General features: G+C 41.4%; 1 protein-coding gene across 1 annotated transcript in view; it reads left to right on the top strand.

Annotated features, from left to right (window-relative positions):
- LOC139404871 (guanine nucleotide exchange factor DBS-like) overlaps nucleotides 1-18,036 on the top strand; it is a 102,610-nt gene extending 84,574 nt beyond the window's left edge. Inside the window, exons 26-33 of the mRNA XM_071147406.1 lie at nucleotides 13,754-13,839; nucleotides 14,284-14,370; nucleotides 14,474-14,533; nucleotides 14,891-14,965; nucleotides 15,801-15,910; nucleotides 16,039-16,151; nucleotides 16,303-16,406; nucleotides 16,708-18,036. Of these exons, the coding sequence (XP_071003507.1) occupies nucleotides 13,754-13,839; nucleotides 14,284-14,370; nucleotides 14,474-14,533; nucleotides 14,891-14,965; nucleotides 15,801-15,910; nucleotides 16,039-16,151; nucleotides 16,303-16,406; nucleotides 16,708-16,787 (715 nt within the window). The 3' untranslated portion in view covers nucleotides 16,788-18,036. The remainder of the gene's footprint in view (nucleotides 1-13,753; nucleotides 13,840-14,283; nucleotides 14,371-14,473; nucleotides 14,534-14,890; nucleotides 14,966-15,800; nucleotides 15,911-16,038; nucleotides 16,152-16,302; nucleotides 16,407-16,707) is intronic.

The raw sequence follows: 18,036 nt of genomic DNA, 5'->3' as shown, positions 1-18,036 counted from the left end.
TACTGGGACACCTGGGGGTACTGGGTCTATCCACAGGGGGTACTAGGACACCTGAGGGTACTGGGCCTATCCACAGGGGGTACTAGGACACCTGGGGGTACTGGGCCTATCCACATGGGGTACTAGGACACCTGGGGGTACTGGGCCTATCCACAGGGGGTACTGGGACACCTGGGGGTACTGGGCCTATCCACATGGGGTACTAAGACACCTGAGGGTACTAGGACACCTGAGGGTACTGGGCCTATCCACAGGGGTACTAGGACACCTGGGGGTACTGAGCCTATCCACAGGGGGTACTAGGACACCTGGGGGTACTGGGCCTATCCACAGGGGGTACTAGGACACTAGGTCCCCCGGGCAGAGCAACATTTGGTGGTATAGAGTAACATTCAGTTGGTGGTACAGAGTAACATTCAGTTGGTGGTACAGAGTAACATTCAGTTGGTGGTACAGAGTAACATTCAGTTGGTGGTACAGAGTAACATTCAGTTGGTGGTACAGAGTAACATTCAGTTGGTGGTACAGAGTAACATTCAGTTGGTGGTACAGAGTAACATTCAGTTGGTGGTACAGAGTAACATTAAGTTGGTGGTACAGAGTAACATTCAGTTGGTGGTATAGAGTAACATTCAGTTGGTGGTATAGAGTAACATTCAGTTGGTGGTATAGAGTAACATTCAGTTGGTGGTACAGAGTAACATTCAGTTGGTGGTATAGAGTAACATTCAGTTGGTGGTACAGAGTAACATTCAGTTGGTGGTATAGAGTAACATTCAGTTGGTGGTACAGAGTAACATTCAGTTGGTGGTACAGAGTAACATTCAGTTGGTGGTACAGAGTAACATTCAGTTGGTGGTATAGAGTAACATTCAGTTGGTGGTATAGAATAACATTCAGTTGGTGGTACAGAGTAACATTCAGTTGGTGGTACAGAGTAACATTCAGTTGGTGGTATAGAGTAACATTCAGTTGGTGGTATAGAGTAACATTCAGTTGGTGGTATAGAGTAACATTCAGTTGGTGGTATAGAGTAACATTCAGTTGGTGGTACAGAGTAACATTCAGTTGGTGGTACAGAGTAACATTCAGTTGGTGGTACAGAGTAACATTCAGTTGGTGGTACAGAGTAACATTCAGTTGGTGGTACAGAGTAACATTCAGTTGGTGGTATAGAGTAACATTCAGTTGGTGGTACAGAGTAACATTCAGTTGGTGGTACAGAGTAACATTCAGTTGGTGGTACAGAGTAACATTCAGTTGGTGGTACAGAGTAACATTCAGTTGGTGGTACAGAGTAACATTCAGTTGGTGGTACAGAGTAACATTCAGTTGGTGGTATAGAGTAACATTCAGTTGGTGGTATAGAGTAACATTCAGTTGGTGGTACAGAGTAACATTCAGTTGGTGGTAACATTCAGTTGGTGGTATAGAGTAACATTCAGTTGGTGGTACAGAGTAACATTCAGTTGGTGGTACAGAGTAACATTCAGTTGGTGGTAACATTCAGTTGGTGGTACAGAGTAACATTCAGTTGGTGGTATAGAGTAACATTCAGTTGGTGGTACAGAGTAACATTCAGTTGGTGGTACAGAGTAACATTCAGTTGGTGGTACAGAGTAACATTCAGTTGGTGGTACAGAGTAACATTCAGTTGGTGGTACAGAGTAACATTCAGTTGGTGGTATAGAGTAACATTCAGTTGGTGGTAACATTCAGTTGGTGGTACAGAGTAACATTCAGTTGGTGGTACAGGGTAACATTCAGTTGGTGGTACAGAGTAACATTCAGTTGGTGGTATAGAGTAACATTCAGTTGGTGGTATAGAGTAACATTCAGTTGGTGGTACAGAGTAACATTCAGTTGGTGGTAACATTCAGTTGGTGGTATAGAGTAACATTCAGTTGGTGGTATAGAGTAACATTCAGTTGGTGGTACAGAATAACATTCAGTTGGTGGTAACATTCAGTTGGTGGTATAGAGTAACATTCAGTTGGTGGAATAGAGTAACATTCAGTTGGTGGTATAGAGTAACATTCAGTTGGTGGTAACATTCAGTTGGTGGTATAGAGTAACATTCAGTTGGTGGTACAGAGTAACATTCAGTTGGTGGTATAGAGTAACATTCAGTTGGTGGTATAGATTAACATTCAGTTGGTGGTATAGAGTAACATTCAGTTGGTGGTACAGAGTAACATTCAGTTGGTGGTATAGAGTAACATTCAGTTGGTGGTATAGAGTAACATTCAGTTGGTGTTACAGAGTTACATTCAGTTGGTGGTAACATTCAGTTGGTGGTATAGAATAACATTCAGTTGGTGGTATAGAGTAACATTCAGTTGGTGGTAACATTCAGTTGGTGGTATAGAATAACATTCAGTTGGTGGTACAGAGTAACATTCAGTTGGTGGTATAGAGTAACATTCAGTTGGTGGTATAGAGTAACATTCAGTTGGTGGTACAGAGTAACATTCAGTTGGTGGTAACATTCAGTTGGTGGTATAGAGTAACATTCAGTTGGTGGTACAGAGTAACATTCAGTTGTTGGTACAGAGTAACATTCAGTTGGTGGTAACATTCAGTTGGTGGTACAGAGTAACATTCAGTTGGTGGTATAGAGTAACATTCAGTTGGTGGTACAGAGTAACATTCAGTTGGTGGTACAGAGTAACATTCAGTTGGTGGTACAGAGTAACATTCAGTTGGTGGTACAGAGTAACATTCAGTTGGTGGTACAGAGTAACATTCAGTTGGTGGTATAGAGTAACATTCAGTTGGTGGTAACATTCAGTTGGTGGTACAGAGTAACATTCAGTTGGTGGTACAGGGTAACATTCAGTTGGTGGTACAGAGTAACATTCAGTTGGTGGTATAGAGTAACATTCAGTTGGTGGTATAGAGTAACATTCAGTTGGTGGTACAGAGTAACATTCAGTTGGTGGTAACATTCAGTTGGTGGTATAGAGTAACATTCAGTTGGTGGTATAGAGTAACATTCAGTTGGTGGTACAGAATAACATTCAGTTGGTGGTAACATTCAGTTGGTGGTATAGAGTAACATTCAGTTGGTGGAATAGAGTAACATTCAGTTGGTGGTATAGAGTAACATTCAGTTGATGGTACAGAGTAACATTCAGTTGGTGGTAACATTCAGTTGGTGGTATAGAGTAACATTCAGTTGGTGGTACAGAGTAACATTCAGTTGGTGGTATAGAGTAATATTCAGTTGGTGGTATAGATTAACATTCAGTTGGTGGTATAGAGTAACATTCAGTTGGTGGTACAGAGTAACATTCAGTTGGTGGTATAGAGTAACATTCAGTTGGTGGTATAGAGTAACATTCAGTTGGTGTTACAGAGTTACATTCAGTTGGTGGTAACATTCAGTTGGTGGTATAGAATAACATTCAGTTGGTGGTATAGAGTAACATTCAGTTGGTGGAAACATTCAGTTGGTGGTATAGAATAACATTCAGTTGGTGGTAACATTCAGTTGGTGTTATAGAATAACATTCAGTTGGTGGTATAGAATAACATTCAGTTGGTGGTACAGAGTAACATTCAGTTGGTGGTACATAGTAACATTCAGTTGGTGGTACAGAGTAACATTCAGTTGGTGGTATAGAGTAACATTCAGTTGGTGGTATAGAGTAACATTCAGTTGGTGGTACAGAGTAACATTCAGTTGGTGGTAACATTCAGTTGGTGGTATAGAATAACATTCAGTTGGTGGTATAGAGTAACATTCAGTTGGTGGTACAGAGTAACATTCAGTTGGTGGTACAGAGTAACATTCAGTTGGTGGTATAGAGTAACATTCAGTTGGTGGTACAGAGTAACATTCAGTTGGTGGTATAGAGTAACATTCAGTTGGTGGTATAGAATAACATTCAGTTGGTGGTACAGAGTAACATTCAGTTGGTGGTACAGAGTAACATTCAGTTGGTGGTACAGAGTAACATTCAGTTGGTGGTACAGAGTAACATTCAGTTGGTGGTATAGAGTAACATTCAGTTGGTGGTAACATTCAGTTGGTGGTATAGAGTAACATTCAGTTGGTGGTATAGAGTAACATTCAGTTGGTGGTATAGAGTAACATTCAGTTGGTGGTATAGAGTAACATTCAGTTGGTGGTACAGAGTAACATTCAGTTGGTGGTACAGAGTAACATTCAGTTGGTGGTACAGAGTAACATTCAGTTGGTGGTACAGAGTAACATTCAGTTGGTGGTACAGAGTAACATTCAGTTGGTGGTACAGAGCAACATTCAGTTGGTGGTACAGAGTAACATTCAGTTGGTGGTACAGAGTAACATTCAGTTGGTGGTACAGAGTAACATTCAGTTGGTGGTATAGAGTAACATTCAGTTGGTGGTATAGAGTAACATTCAGTTGGTGGTACAGAGTAACATTCAGTTGGTGGTAACATTCAGTTGGTGGTATAAAGTAACATTCAGTTGGTGGTATAGAGTAACATTCAGTTGGTGGTACAGAGTAACATTCAGTTGGTGGTAACATTCAGTTGGTGGTACAGAGTAACATTCAGTTGGTGGTATAGAGTAACACTCAGTTGGTGGTACAGAGTAACATTCAGTTGGTGGTACAGAGTAACATTCAGTTGGTGGTATAGAGTAACATTCAGTTGGTGGTACAGAGTAACATTCAGTTGGTGGTACAGGGTAACATTCAGTTGGTGGTACAGAGTAACATTCAGTTGGTGGTACAGAGTAACATTCAGTTGGTGGTATAGAGTAACATTCAGTTGGTGGTAACATTCAGTTGGTGGTACAGAGTAACATTCAGTTGGTGTTACAGGGTAACATTCAGTTGGTGGTACAGAGTAACATTCAGTTGGTGGTATAGAGTAACATTCAGTTGGTGGTATAGAGTAACATTCAGTTGGTGGTACAGAGTAACATTCAGTTGGTGGTAACATTCAGTTGGTGGTATAGAGTAACATTCAGTTGGTGGTATAGAGTAACATTCAGTTGGTGGTACAGAGTAACATTCAGTTGGTGGTAACATTCAGTTGGTGGTATAGAGTAACATTCAGTTGGTGGTACAGAGTAACATTCAGTTGGTGGTATAGAGTAACATTCAGTTGGTGGTATAGAGTAACATTCAGTTGGTGGTACAGAGTAACATTCAGTTGGTGGTAACATTCAGTTGGTGGTATAGAGTAACATTCAGTTGGTGGTACAGAGTAACATTCAGTTGGTGGTATAGAGTAACATTCAGTTGGTGGTATAGATTAACATTCAGTTGGTGGTATAGAGTAACATTCAGTTGGTGGTACAGAGTAACATTCAGTTGGTGGTATAGAGTAACATTCAGTTGGTGGTATAGAGTAACATTCAGTTGGTGGTACAGAGTAACATTCAGTTGGTGGTAACATTCAGTTGGTGGTATAGAATAATATTCAGTTGGTGGTAACATTCAGTTGGTGGTATAGAATAACATTCAGTTGGTGGTATAGAATAACATTCAGTTGGTGGTACAGAGTAACATTCAGTTGGTGGTACATAGTAACATTCAGTTGGTGGTACAGAGTAACATTCAGTTGGTGGTATAGAGTAACATTCAGTTGGTGGTAACATTCAGTTGGTGGTATAGAATAACATTCAGTTGGTGGTATAGAGTAACATTCAGTTGGTGGTACAGAGTAACATTCAGTTGGTGGTAACATTCAGTTGGTGGTATAGAATAACATTCAGTTGATGGTATAGAGTAACATTCAGTTGGTGGTACAGAGTAACATTCAGTTGGTGGTACAGAGTAACATTCAGTTGGTGGTATAGAGTAATATTCAGTTGGTGGTATAGATTAACATTCAGTTGGTGGTATAGAGTAACATTCAGTTGGTGGTACAGAGTAACATTCAGTTGGTGGTATAGAGTAACATTCAGTTGGTGGTATAGAGTAACATTCAGTTGGTGTTACAGAGTTACATTCAGTTGGTGGTAACATTCAGTTGGTGGTATAGAATAACATTCAGTTGGTGGTATAGAGTAACATTCAGTTGGTGGAAACATTCAGTTGGTGGTATAGAATAACATTCAGTTGGTGGTAACATTCAGTTGGTGTTATAGAATAATATTCAGTTGGTGGTATAGAATAACATTCAGTTGGTGGTACAGAGTAACATTCAGTTGGTGGTACATAGTAACATTCAGTTGGTGGTACAGAGTAACATTCAGTTGGTGGTATAGAGTAACATTCAGTTGGTGGTATAGAGTAACATTCAGTTGGTGGTACAGAGTAACATTCAGTTGGTGGTAACATTCAGTTGGTGGTATAGAATAACATTCAGTTGGTGGTATAGAGTAACATTCAGTTGGTGGTACAGAGTAACATTCAGTTGGTGGTACAGAGTAACATTCAGTTGGTGGTATAGAGTAACATTCAGTTGGTGGTACAGAGTAACATTCAGTTGGTGGTATAGAGTAACATTCAGTTGGTGGTATAGAATAACATTCAGTTGGTGGTACAGAGTAACATTCAGTTGGTGGTACAGAGTAACATTCAGTTGGTGGTACAGAGTAACATTCAGTTGGTGGTACAGAGTAACATTCAGTTGGTGGTATAGAGTAACATTCAGTTGGTGGTAACATTCAGTTGGTGGTATAGAGTAACATTCAGTTGGTGGTATAGAGTAACATTCAGTTGGTGGTATAGAGTAACATTCAGTTGGTGGTACAGAGTAACATTCAGTTGGTGGTACAGAGTAACATTCAGTTGGTGGTACAGAGTAACATTCAGTTGGTGGTACAGAGTAACATTCAGTTGGTGGTACAGAGTAACATTCAGTTGGTGGTACAGAGCAACATTCAGTTGGTGGTACAGAGTAACATTCAGTTGGTGGTACAGAGTAACATTCAGTTGGTGGTACAGAGTAACATTCAGTTGGTGGTATAGAGTAACATTCAGTTGATGGTATAGAGTAACATTCAGTTGGTGGTACAGAGTAACATTCAGTTGGTGGTATAGAGTAACATTCAGTTGGTGGTACAGAGTAACATTCAGTTGGTGGTAACATTCAGTTGGTGGTACAGAGTAACATTCAGTTGGTGGTATAGAGTAACACTCAGTTGGTGGTACAGAGTAACATTCAGTTGGTGGTACAGAGTAACATTCAGTTGGTGGTATAGAGTAACATTCAGTTGGTGGTACAGAGTAACATTCAGTTGGTGGTACAGGGTAACATTCAGTTGGTGGTACAGAGTAACATTCAGTTGGTGGTACAGAGTAACATTCAGTTGGTGGTATAGAGTAACATTCAGTTGGTGGTAACATTCAGTTGGTGGTACAGAGTAACATTCAGTTGGTGTTACAGGGTAACATTCAGTTGGTGGTACAGAGTAACATTCAGTTGGTGGTATAGAGTAACATTCAGTTGGTGGTATAGAGTAACATTCAGTTGGTGGTACAGAGTAACATTCAGTTGGTGGTAACATTCAGTTGGTGGTATAGAGTAACATTCAGTTGGTGGTATAGAGTAACATTCAGTTGGTGGTACAGAGTAACATTCAGTTGGTGGTAACATTCAGTTGGTGGTATAGAGTAACATTCAGTTGGTGGTACAGAGTAACATTCAGTTGGTGGTATAGAGTAACATTCAGTTGGTGGTATAGAGTAACATTCAGTTGGTGGTACAGAGTAACATTCAGTTGGTGGTAACATTCAGTTGGTGGTATAGAGTAACATTCAGTTGGTGGTACAGAGTAACATTCAGTTGGTGGTATAGAGTAACATTCAGTTGGTGGTATAGATTAACATTCAGTTGGTGGTATAGAGTAACATTCAGTTGGTGGTACAGAGTAACATTCAGTTGGTGGTATAGAGTAACATTCAGTTGGTGGTATAGAGTAACATTCAGTTGGTGGTACAGAGTAACATTCAGTTGGTGGTAACATTCAGTTGGTGGTATAGAATAATATTCAGTTGGTGGTAACATTCAGTTGGTGGTATAGAATAACATTCAGTTGGTGGTATAGAATAACATTCAGTTGGTGGTACAGAGTAACATTCAGTTGGTGGTACATAGTAACATTCAGTTGGTGGTACAGAGTAACATTCAGTTGGTGGTATAGAGTAACATTCAGTTGGTGGTAACATTCAGTTGGTGGTATAGAATAACATTCAGTTGGTGGTATAGAGTAACATTCAGTTGGTGGTACAGAGTAACATTCAGTTGGTGGTAACATTCAGTTGGTGGTATAGAATAACATTCAGTTGATGGTATAGAGTAACATTCAGTTGGTGGTACAGAGTAACATTCAGTTGGTGGTACAGAGTAACATTCAGTTGGTGGTATAGAGTAACATTCAGTTGGTGGTACAGAGTAACATTCAGTTGGTGGTACAGAGCAACATTCAGTTGGTGGTATAGAATAACATTCAGTTGATGGTATAGAGTAACATTCAGTTGGTGGTACAGAGTAACATTCAGTTGGTGGTACAGAGTAACATTCAGTTGGTGGTATAGAGTAACATTCAGTTGGTGGTACAGAGTAACATTCAGTTGGTGGTATAGAGTAACATTCAGTTGGTGGTACAGAGTAACATTCAGTTGGTGGTAACATTCAGTTGGTGGTATAGAGTAACATTCAGTTGGTGGTATAGAGTAACATTCAGTTGGTGGTATAGAGTAACATTCAGTTGGTGGTATAGAGTAACATTCAGTTGGTGGTACAGAGTAACATTCAGTTGGTGGTAGAGAGTAACATTCAGTTGGTGGTACAGAGTAACATTCAGTTGGTGGTACAGAGCAACATTCAGTTGGTGGTACAGAGTAACATTCAGTTGGTGGTACAGAGTAACATTCAGTTGGTGGTACAGAGTAACATTCAGTTGGTGGTACAGAGCAACATTCAGTTGGTGGTACAGAGTAACATTCAGTTGGTGGTACAGAGTAACATTCAGTTGGTGGTACAGAGTAACATTCCGTTGGTGGTATAGAATAACATTCAGTTGGTGGTACAGAGTAACATTCAGTTGGTGGTACAGAGTAACATTCAGTTGGTGGTACAGAGTAACATTCAGTTGGTGGTATAGAGTAACATTCAGTTGGTGGTATAGAGTAACATTCAGTTGGTGGTACAGAGTAACATTCAGTTGGTGGTAACATTCAGTTGGTGGTATAAAGTAACATTCAGTTGGTGGTACAGAGTAACATTCAGTTGGTGGTACAGAGTAACATTCAGTTGGTGGTACAGAGTAACATTCAGTTGGTGGTATAGAGTAACATTCAGTTGGTGGTATAGAGTAACATTCAGTTGGTGGTACAGAGTAACATTCAGTTGGTGGTAACATTCAGTTGGTGGTATAAAGTAACATTCAGTTGGTGGTATAGAGTAACATTCAGTTGGTGGTACAGAGTAACATTCAGTTGGTGGTACAGAGTAACATTCAGTTGGTGGTAACATTCAGTTGGTGGTACAGAGTAACATTCAGTTGGTGGTATAGAGTAACACTCAGTTGGTGGTACAGAGTAACATTCAGTTGGTGGTACAGAGTAACATTCAGTTGGTGGTATAGAGTAACATTCAGTTGGTGGTACAGAGTAACATTCAGTTGGTGGTACAGGGTAACATTCAGTTGGTGGTACAGAGTAACATTCAGTTGGTGGTACAGAGTAACATTCAGTTGGTGGTATAGAGTAACATTCAGTTGGTGGTAACATTCAGTTGGTGGTACAGAGTAACATTCAGTTGGTGTTACAGGGTAACATTCAGTTGGTGGTACAGAGTAACATTCAGTTGGTGGTATAGAGTAACATTCAGTTGGTGGTATAGAGTAACATTCAGTTGGTGGTACAGAGTAACATTCAGTTGGTGGTAACATTCAGTTGGTGGTATAGAGTAACATTCAGTTGGTGGTATAGAGTAACATTCAGTTGGTGGTACAGAGTAACATTCAGTTGGTGGTAACATTCAGTTGGTGGTATAGAGTAACATTCAGTTGGTGGTACAGAGTAACATTCAGTTGGTGGTATAGAGTAACATTCAGTTGGTGGTATAGAGTAACATTCAGTTGGTGGTACAGAGTAACATTCAGTTGGTGGTAACATTCAGTTGGTGGTATAGAGTAACATTCAGTTGGTGGTACAGAGTAACATTCAGTTGGTGGTATAGAGTAACATTCAGTTGGTGGTATAGATTAACATTCAGTTGGTGGTATAGAGTAACATTCAGTTGGTGGTACAGAGTAACATTCAGTTGGTGGTATAGAGTAACATTCAGTTGGTGGTATAGAGTAACATTCAGTTGGTGGTACAGAGTAACATTCAGTTGGTGGTAACATTCAGTTGGTGGTATAGAATAATATTCAGTTGGTGGTAACATTCAGTTGGTGGTATAGAATAACATTCAGTTGGTGGTATAGAATAACATTCAGTTGGTGGTACAGAGTAACATTCAGTTGGTGGTACATAGTAACATTCAGTTGGTGGTACAGAGTAACATTCAGTTGGTGGTATAGAGTAACATTCAGTTGGTGGTAACATTCAGTTGGTGGTATAGAATAACATTCAGTTGGTGGTATAGAGTAACATTCAGTTGGTGGTACAGAGTAACATTCAGTTGGTGGTAACATTCAGTTGGTGGTATAGAATAACATTCAGTTGATGGTATAGAGTAACATTCAGTTGGTGGTACAGAGTAACATTCAGTTGGTGGTACAGAGTAACATTCAGTTGGTGGTACAGAGTAACATTCAGTTGGTGGTATAGAGTAACATTCAGTTGGTGGTACAGAGTAACATTCAGTTGGTGGTACAGAGCAACATTCAGTTGGTGGTAACATTCAGTTGGTGGTATAGAATAACATTCAGTTGATGGTATAGAGTAACATTCAGTTGGTGGTACAGAGTAACATTCAGTTGGTGGTACAGAGTAACATTCAGTTGGTGGTATAGAGTAACATTCAGTTGGTGGTACAGAGTAACATTCAGTTGGTGGTATAGAGTAACATTCAGTTGGTGGTACAGAGTAACATTCAGTTGGTGGTATAGAGTAACATTCAGTTGGTGGTATAGAATAACATTCAGTTGGTGGTACAGAGTAACATTCAGTTGGTGGTACAGAGTAACATTCAGTTGGTGGTACAGAGTAACATTCAGTTGGTGGTACAGAGTAACATTCAGTTGGTGGTATAGAGTAACATTCAGTTGGTGGTAACATTCAGTTGGTGGTATAGAGTAACATTCAGTTGGTGGTATAGAGTAACATTCAGTTGGTGGTATAGAGTAACATTCAGTTGGTGGTATAGAGTAACATTCAGTTGGTGGTACAGAGTAACATTCAGTTGGTGGTACAGAGTAACATTCAGTTGGTGGTACAGAGTAACATTCAGTTGGTGGTACAGAGCAACATTCAGTTGGTGGTACAGAGTAACATTCAGTTGGTGGTACAGAGTAACATTCAGTTGGTGGTACAGAGTAACATTCAGTTGGTGGTACAGAGCAACATTCAGTTGGTGGTACAGAGTAACATTCAGTTGGTGGTACAGAGTAACATTCAGTTGGTGGTACAGAGTAACATTCCGTTGGTGGTATAGAATAACATTCAGTTGGTGGTACAGAGTAACATTCAGTTGGTGGTACAGAGTAACATTCAGTTGGTGGTACAGAGTAACATTCAGTTGGTGGTATAGAGTAACATTCAGTTGGTGGTATAGAGTAACATTCAGTTGGTGGTACAGAGTAACATTCAGTTGGTGGTAACATTCAGTTGGTGGTATAAAGTAACATTCAGTTGGTGGTATAGAGTAACATTCAGTTGGTGGTACAGAGTAACATTCAGTTGGTGGTACAGAGTAACATTCAGTTGGTGGTAACATTCAGTTGGTGGTACAGAGTAACATTCAGTTGGTGGTATAGAGTAACATTCAGTTGGTGGTACAGAGTAACATTCAGTTGGTGGTACAGAGTAACATTCAGTTGGTGGTATAGAGTAACATTCAGTTGGTGGTACAGAGTAACATTCAGTTGGTGGTACAGGGTAACATTCAGTTGGTGGTACAGAGTAACATTCAGTTGGTGGTACAGAGTAACATTCAGTTGGTGGTATAGAGTAACATTCAGTTGGTGGTAACATTCAGTTGGTGGTACAGAGTAACATTCAGTTGGTGTTACAGGGTAACATTCAGTTGGTGGTACAGAGTAACATTCAGTTGGTGGTATAGAGTAACATTCAGTTGGTGGTATAGAGTAACATTCAGTTGGTGGTACAGAGTAACATTCAGTTGGTGGTAACATTCAGTTGGTGGTATAGAGTAACATTCAGTTGGTGGTATAGAGTAACATTCAGTTGGTGGTACAGAGTAACATTCAGTTGGTGGTAACATTCAGTTGGTGGTATAGAGTAACATTCAGTTGGTGGTACAGAGTAACATTCAGTTGGTGGTATAGAGTAACATTCAGTTGGTGATATAGAGTAACATTCAGTTGGTGGTACAGAGTAACATTCAGTTGGTGGTAACATTCAGTTGGTGGTATAGAGTAACATTCAGTTGGTGGTACAGAGTAACATTCAGTTGGTGGTATAGAGTAACATTCAGTTGGTGGTATAGATTAACATTCAGTTGGTGGTATAGAGTAACATTCAGTTGGTGGTACAGAGTAACATTCAGTTGGTGGTATAGAGTAACATTCAGTTGGTGGTATAGAGTAACATTCAGTTGGTGGTACAGAGTAACATTCAGTTGGTGGTAACATTCAGTTGGTGGTATAGAATAATATTCAGTTGGTGGTAACATTCAGTTGGTGGTATAGAATAACATTCAGTTGGTGGTATAGAATAACATTCAGTTGGTGGTACAGAGTAACATTCAGTTGGTGGTACATAGTAACATTCAGTTGGTGGTACAGAGTAACATTCAGTTGGTGGTATAGAGTAACATTCAGTTGGTGGTAACATTCAGTTGGTGGTATAGAATAACATTCAGTTGGTGGTATAGAGTAACATTCAGTTGGTGGTACAGAGTAACATTCAGTTGGTGGTAACATTCAGTTGGTGGTATAGAATAACATTCAGTTGATGGTATAGAGTAACATTCATTTGGTGGTACAGAGTAACATTCAGTTGGTGGTACAGAGTAACATTCAGTTGGTGGTATAGAGTAACATTCAGTTGGTGGTACAGAGTAACATTCAGTTGGTGGTATAGAGTAACATTCAGTTGGTGGTATAGAGTAACATTCAGTTGGTGGTACAGAGTAACATTCAGTTGGTGGTACAGTAACTGACAAAGGTTGGGAACCACTGGCTTAATAATTTAAGGAATGTGAAATTATTTATACTTTTACTTTTACTTTTCGCAATTACATTTTCTTTTGATAAGTAAGTATATTTAAATCCAAATACTTTGACTTTTACTCAAGTAGAATTTTACTGGGTGACTTTCACTTTTACTTGAGTAATTTTCTATTAAGGCATCTTTACTTTTAGTCAAGTATGACAATTGGGTCGGGGAGGTACTTAGATCCAGACTCATTGTGGAGAAGACACTAACGTCCGTGGGCATGGCCTAGCGTTTGGCCGGAGCAAGGAGTCTGGGTAGCCAATCAACTTGTCTTCGCCTCTCTTGCACCAATGAGAAGGATTTATTTTCCAGTCTAGTATGTCTAGTGTAAATCACATGGTTCTGGGTTTTGTGGGTGCAGGATTGATCATATTTATAACCTGAACACAACATGTTGTGTACCCTCTGTGGGTTGCAGTGTGTTTCTGACTGTTTCATCCTCCTGTTTCCCCCAGTTCATTTAGAAGAGGGGAGAGGAGCATGAAGGTGAAGAAGGGAGAACCCAGCAGCCCCGACGCTAACTCCTCCCCAATAACCAAAGGTGAACAGAGAGGGGGGGTGGGAGGGTAGGAGCGTCAGCTGTATAACGCAAACCCAGCTCAGAACACCACCTTTCAACTGGGTCTAATGCTAAATTCAGCACTATTTTTTTACTCTCACCTGTGTCTAACACTTGTCACTTTCCTAAAGCTTTCCTTGTTAATCTAAACAACACTACCTTCTGACTTTTACACTTTCCTAAACTTTGCTTCTCCCTCTTTGATGAGATGACTAATCTTTCTCTTCACTTTCCCCTCTTACACCTTTTTCCCTATGTGGTCTCTTCTTTCTATTTTGGATGTCTTTCTCTTATCACTGCACTTTCAATCTTTCGCTCCCTTTTATTATGACTCGCATGCCTCTTCCTGTCACTCTTCTGTTTCTCATCCCACTCGCCTCTCCTTCCTGCCCTCTCTACCCTGCTCCTCTCCTTCTCCTGGCCCAGACGGGGCAGTGACCAGTCCTACCTCAGACAGAGCAGCAGTGGCTAAAAAGCGTTTTACCTTGCAGGGCTTCAGCAACTTCAGTAAAGGTAATAGCACTATCTCGCCACCAGGGGCTGCCATAGTACTTTATGTTACTACATCAGCACTGTAGCCTACAACATGAAAAAAATGGCATGCTTCCTTCCACAGACCTCTCACCTCCTGACAAAAAAAGCGTAACTTTACCCAGGATGCCTCTCTCTCTGCCAGGTACAGATTAGCGTCTAGAGAGGTAACTTTGGCCCATAGCTTTAGCCGACCAATTAGAGCTATACTGTAGCTGATAGTAAATTGAGCGCTTCAGACCCTGTATCTCTGTTTTTCACCCCTGTGGTGTGTGCTACTACTGACAGAGTAGACATACTTCCTGTAACTTCCACTTTAAAGATGTGCTACTACTGACAGAGTAGACATACTTCCTGTAACTTCCACTTTAAAGATGTGCTACTACTCACAGAGTAGACATACTTCCTGTAACTTCCACTTTAAAGATGTGCTACTACTGAGTTCTACTTCCTGATAGTGTCTAGCTGCTCCTCTTCACTCTCTTCTCTTCTATTCGGCTAGGATCTCCCACAAGCCCTGGCCATAAAACCAAACGTCATGAGATAAAGAGTGATCCCACTCCGTTCGGCTTCAAAGGTACACCATCCCATAATAACTCTATTCCCTGACTCTGTGGTCGACCACGGTCACTGTATTTCATCCTTTCCACCGTGGTTGGTCAGGGTGATTTTTTTTTACACACAGCAGTTTCTCCCCTCAGACAAAGAGAACATGGTTCATCAGGGAATGCATGAAACATTGTGTTGACTGACAGGCAACAGTGGTCGTAGTTACCACGCTCGGTCATTTACAGTGGTTGAACACGTTCGCTGCGGTCTATCCCTTTGACTGTGTTTCATTGCGGTCGTGTGTATCTATCTCTCTCTCAGACCCAGGCCCTTACGCTCACCTCCACCTGGGCCGAGTCAGGTGGCTCAGCACCTCGAGTCTCTTACAGACCAGGAGGAGAGGTAACCGTACAGCACTCGACTGGACTGGTTTAGACTATTGAAATGTGGAATGATCACAAAATGGCTGCCGAATTTCCTTGAGAGGTTTGCCCCTCGTCTCTCTCACTCCCTACACACTGTGTTCCCAGGCCTGAGTGTGTGTATGCACATGCAATACATTTATCAAGAAACGGGCACGTTCCTGGTTGCTTAGTGGTGTTGCGGTTCTGAATGGTCCAGCACGATTACTGTAGGCTCACTGATGGCTTTGTGGTTGAATTCCACTGGACTTGGTCCTGTTCTCTCTGATTGCGGTCCACCCCGTCACTGACTGTATCTGGTCAAGCAGAAGTTGCTGCAGTGCCTGCTCTCACTCTCTCTCTGTGTGTGTGTGTGTGTGTGTGTGTGTGTGTGTGTGTGTGTGTGTCTCGCTCTCTCTTCACACCATACTCTGATGTCCCCTCTCTCCCTTCCTCCTCTAGGATGGACCAAGGGCTCTCTCTCATTGGACGCCAACGAGGAGAATGATGGGTACTCTAGCACTGAAGAGCCCCTAACCTCCGACCCTGAGGACGAGGGGGGAAAGAAACTGGTGAGTGTGTATCTGTGTGATGATTGTCATCCACTCCAAGCTGTTTTGTAGTGCCACGTACAAACCGCTTTAAAAGAATAGTTTACAATCGTACATACAATGTAACACCCTATCTTGACGGTGTGCAGTGTGCAGGGAAGTACACAGTGGTGTCTGACTATGAGAAGTGCAGCACCCAGGATCTGTCAGTCAAGAGTGGTGAAACAGTTCATCTGATCAAGGAGGGAGAAGATGGCCAGTGGTGAGGATATTACCTCGACACTGGGTTTCACACAATCACACTATCACACTAGTCTATTCCAACAGGGTAATATTCATTAGGACACATCATAGTAGGTAGCAAAGGTAGCTAAGTGCTGATTGGGCGGATGGGGTTGTGTGTGTTTCTGTAGGTTTGTGAAGAATCTGAAGACTAAGCAGGAGGGCTGGGTGGCTGCTGCCAACCTTTACACCCTGATTGGAGAGTCCACGTCCTGCCAGTCTCTCACCAGCTTAGGTACAACCTCCTCTCCATCTGGGTACAATTATGTGTGTGTGTGTGTGTGTGTGTGTGTGTGTGTGTGTGTGTGTGTGTATGCGTGTGTATCTCTCCTACGCCATCTCCTCTAACCTCTCTGTGTGTGTGTACCTGTGTGTGAGCAGCTCTCCTAAACCATCTCCTCTAACCTCTGTGTGTGTGTACCTGTGTGTGAGCATCTCTCCTAAACCATCTCCTCTAACCTCTCTCTCCCTGTGTGTGTATATGTGTGTATATATATATATATATATATATATATATATATATATATATATTACAGAGGGCAGTGGCTCAGGGAACCTCAGCACTTCATCCAGCTGCTGTGAGACCAACACCAGCTCCTCTGACATCAAGCCCTGAACCCTTCCCTGGCCACATCAGGCCGCCCCTGGTCTCCGGAGCCGAACGCCACAGCACCAGATGGTGGCTCCCCCAACAAAGCAGTACTTTCTCCCCCACCCAAAACCCAACTTTGCCTCTCCTTACCCAGAGGCAAGCCCCTGGATTAGGATGCTGGTTAGCCACTTCAAGAAAATGCCAACTAATGCCAATGTTCCAGTGACCAGTCTATAGATAGTAGTGTCATTGATTAGAGAATGGATCTGGTGCCCTGGTATAATTGTAGAGACACAGTGCAGTGTTTGTAGAAAGAAGCTACATTCATCCATCTATCCACCCATCCACGGGATGAGCAAGTGGAGTATGAGGTCTAGGATTGATAGAGAGTGAACTGTTCCTAGATCTGACCGTCAGGTGTGCAAGCAGACCTGGGGCAGGCTAATATCAATAGCACTACGGCAGACAAAATGCTATGGACAAGCTGGAACCTGGCATAACCAATAGAATTTGAATAACATTCTATGAATCTGATCAGGTGTCAGTGATGACATGGATCGTGTTGACCGGTCTTGTTGTACTGTAGGCCTGTGTCACTGTTATAATTCTGTTGGTCCACATCATGGTACCTTTGACTGTCTAGAAATAGACAAGAGTCTTCATATTTTTCAAATAGAAAGTTATTGTAAATAAAAAAAGATTATGAATGCAATGAATGTAAAGTATACCTTGTTTAGCTTTTCATATTGTTGCTCTATGAGTGTTACCAGTCACCTCAAACATGTGACCATGGAAGTAACCAGTATGACCTATGGTAGGCCTATGACTATCTTATTGCCTGTTGGACAGTGAGGGGTAACTGTGTATTTGAAAGCTGAGGGATGTGAATGACTAGTTATGTACTTTGATAAAGATGTTATTCTACATATTTCTATCTCTGTAATGTAATCTCTCTCTACTCTTTCTATCTTGCTTGGCCTTCCACCCCCTTGTCCTCTTAATTAGCTTACCCTGTCCTACAACATTAGTTTTGTATGACTCAGACCACAGGAGGCTGCTGAGGGGAGGACTACTCATAAAAAGGCCTGGAATGTAATGAATGGAATAGTATCAAATGCATGGAAACCATTTATTCACTTCCAGCCATTACTTTGAACCTTGTCCTCCCCAATTAAGGTGCCTCCAACCTCCTGTGATTCCGACAGAGCAGTCACAGTATTCACTGTTGGTCGTCCTCGTCAAGTAACTTTATGAGATCCCTTTTTCATCCACT

This window comes from Oncorhynchus clarkii, chromosome 3 (assembly GCF_045791955.1).
Source record: "Oncorhynchus clarkii lewisi isolate Uvic-CL-2024 chromosome 3, UVic_Ocla_1.0, whole genome shotgun sequence".
Taxonomy (NCBI): Eukaryota; Metazoa; Chordata; class Actinopteri; order Salmoniformes; family Salmonidae; genus Oncorhynchus; species Oncorhynchus clarkii.
The sequence above is the reverse complement of the archived record's forward strand: the minus strand, read 5'-3'. Positions and strand labels throughout refer to the sequence as shown.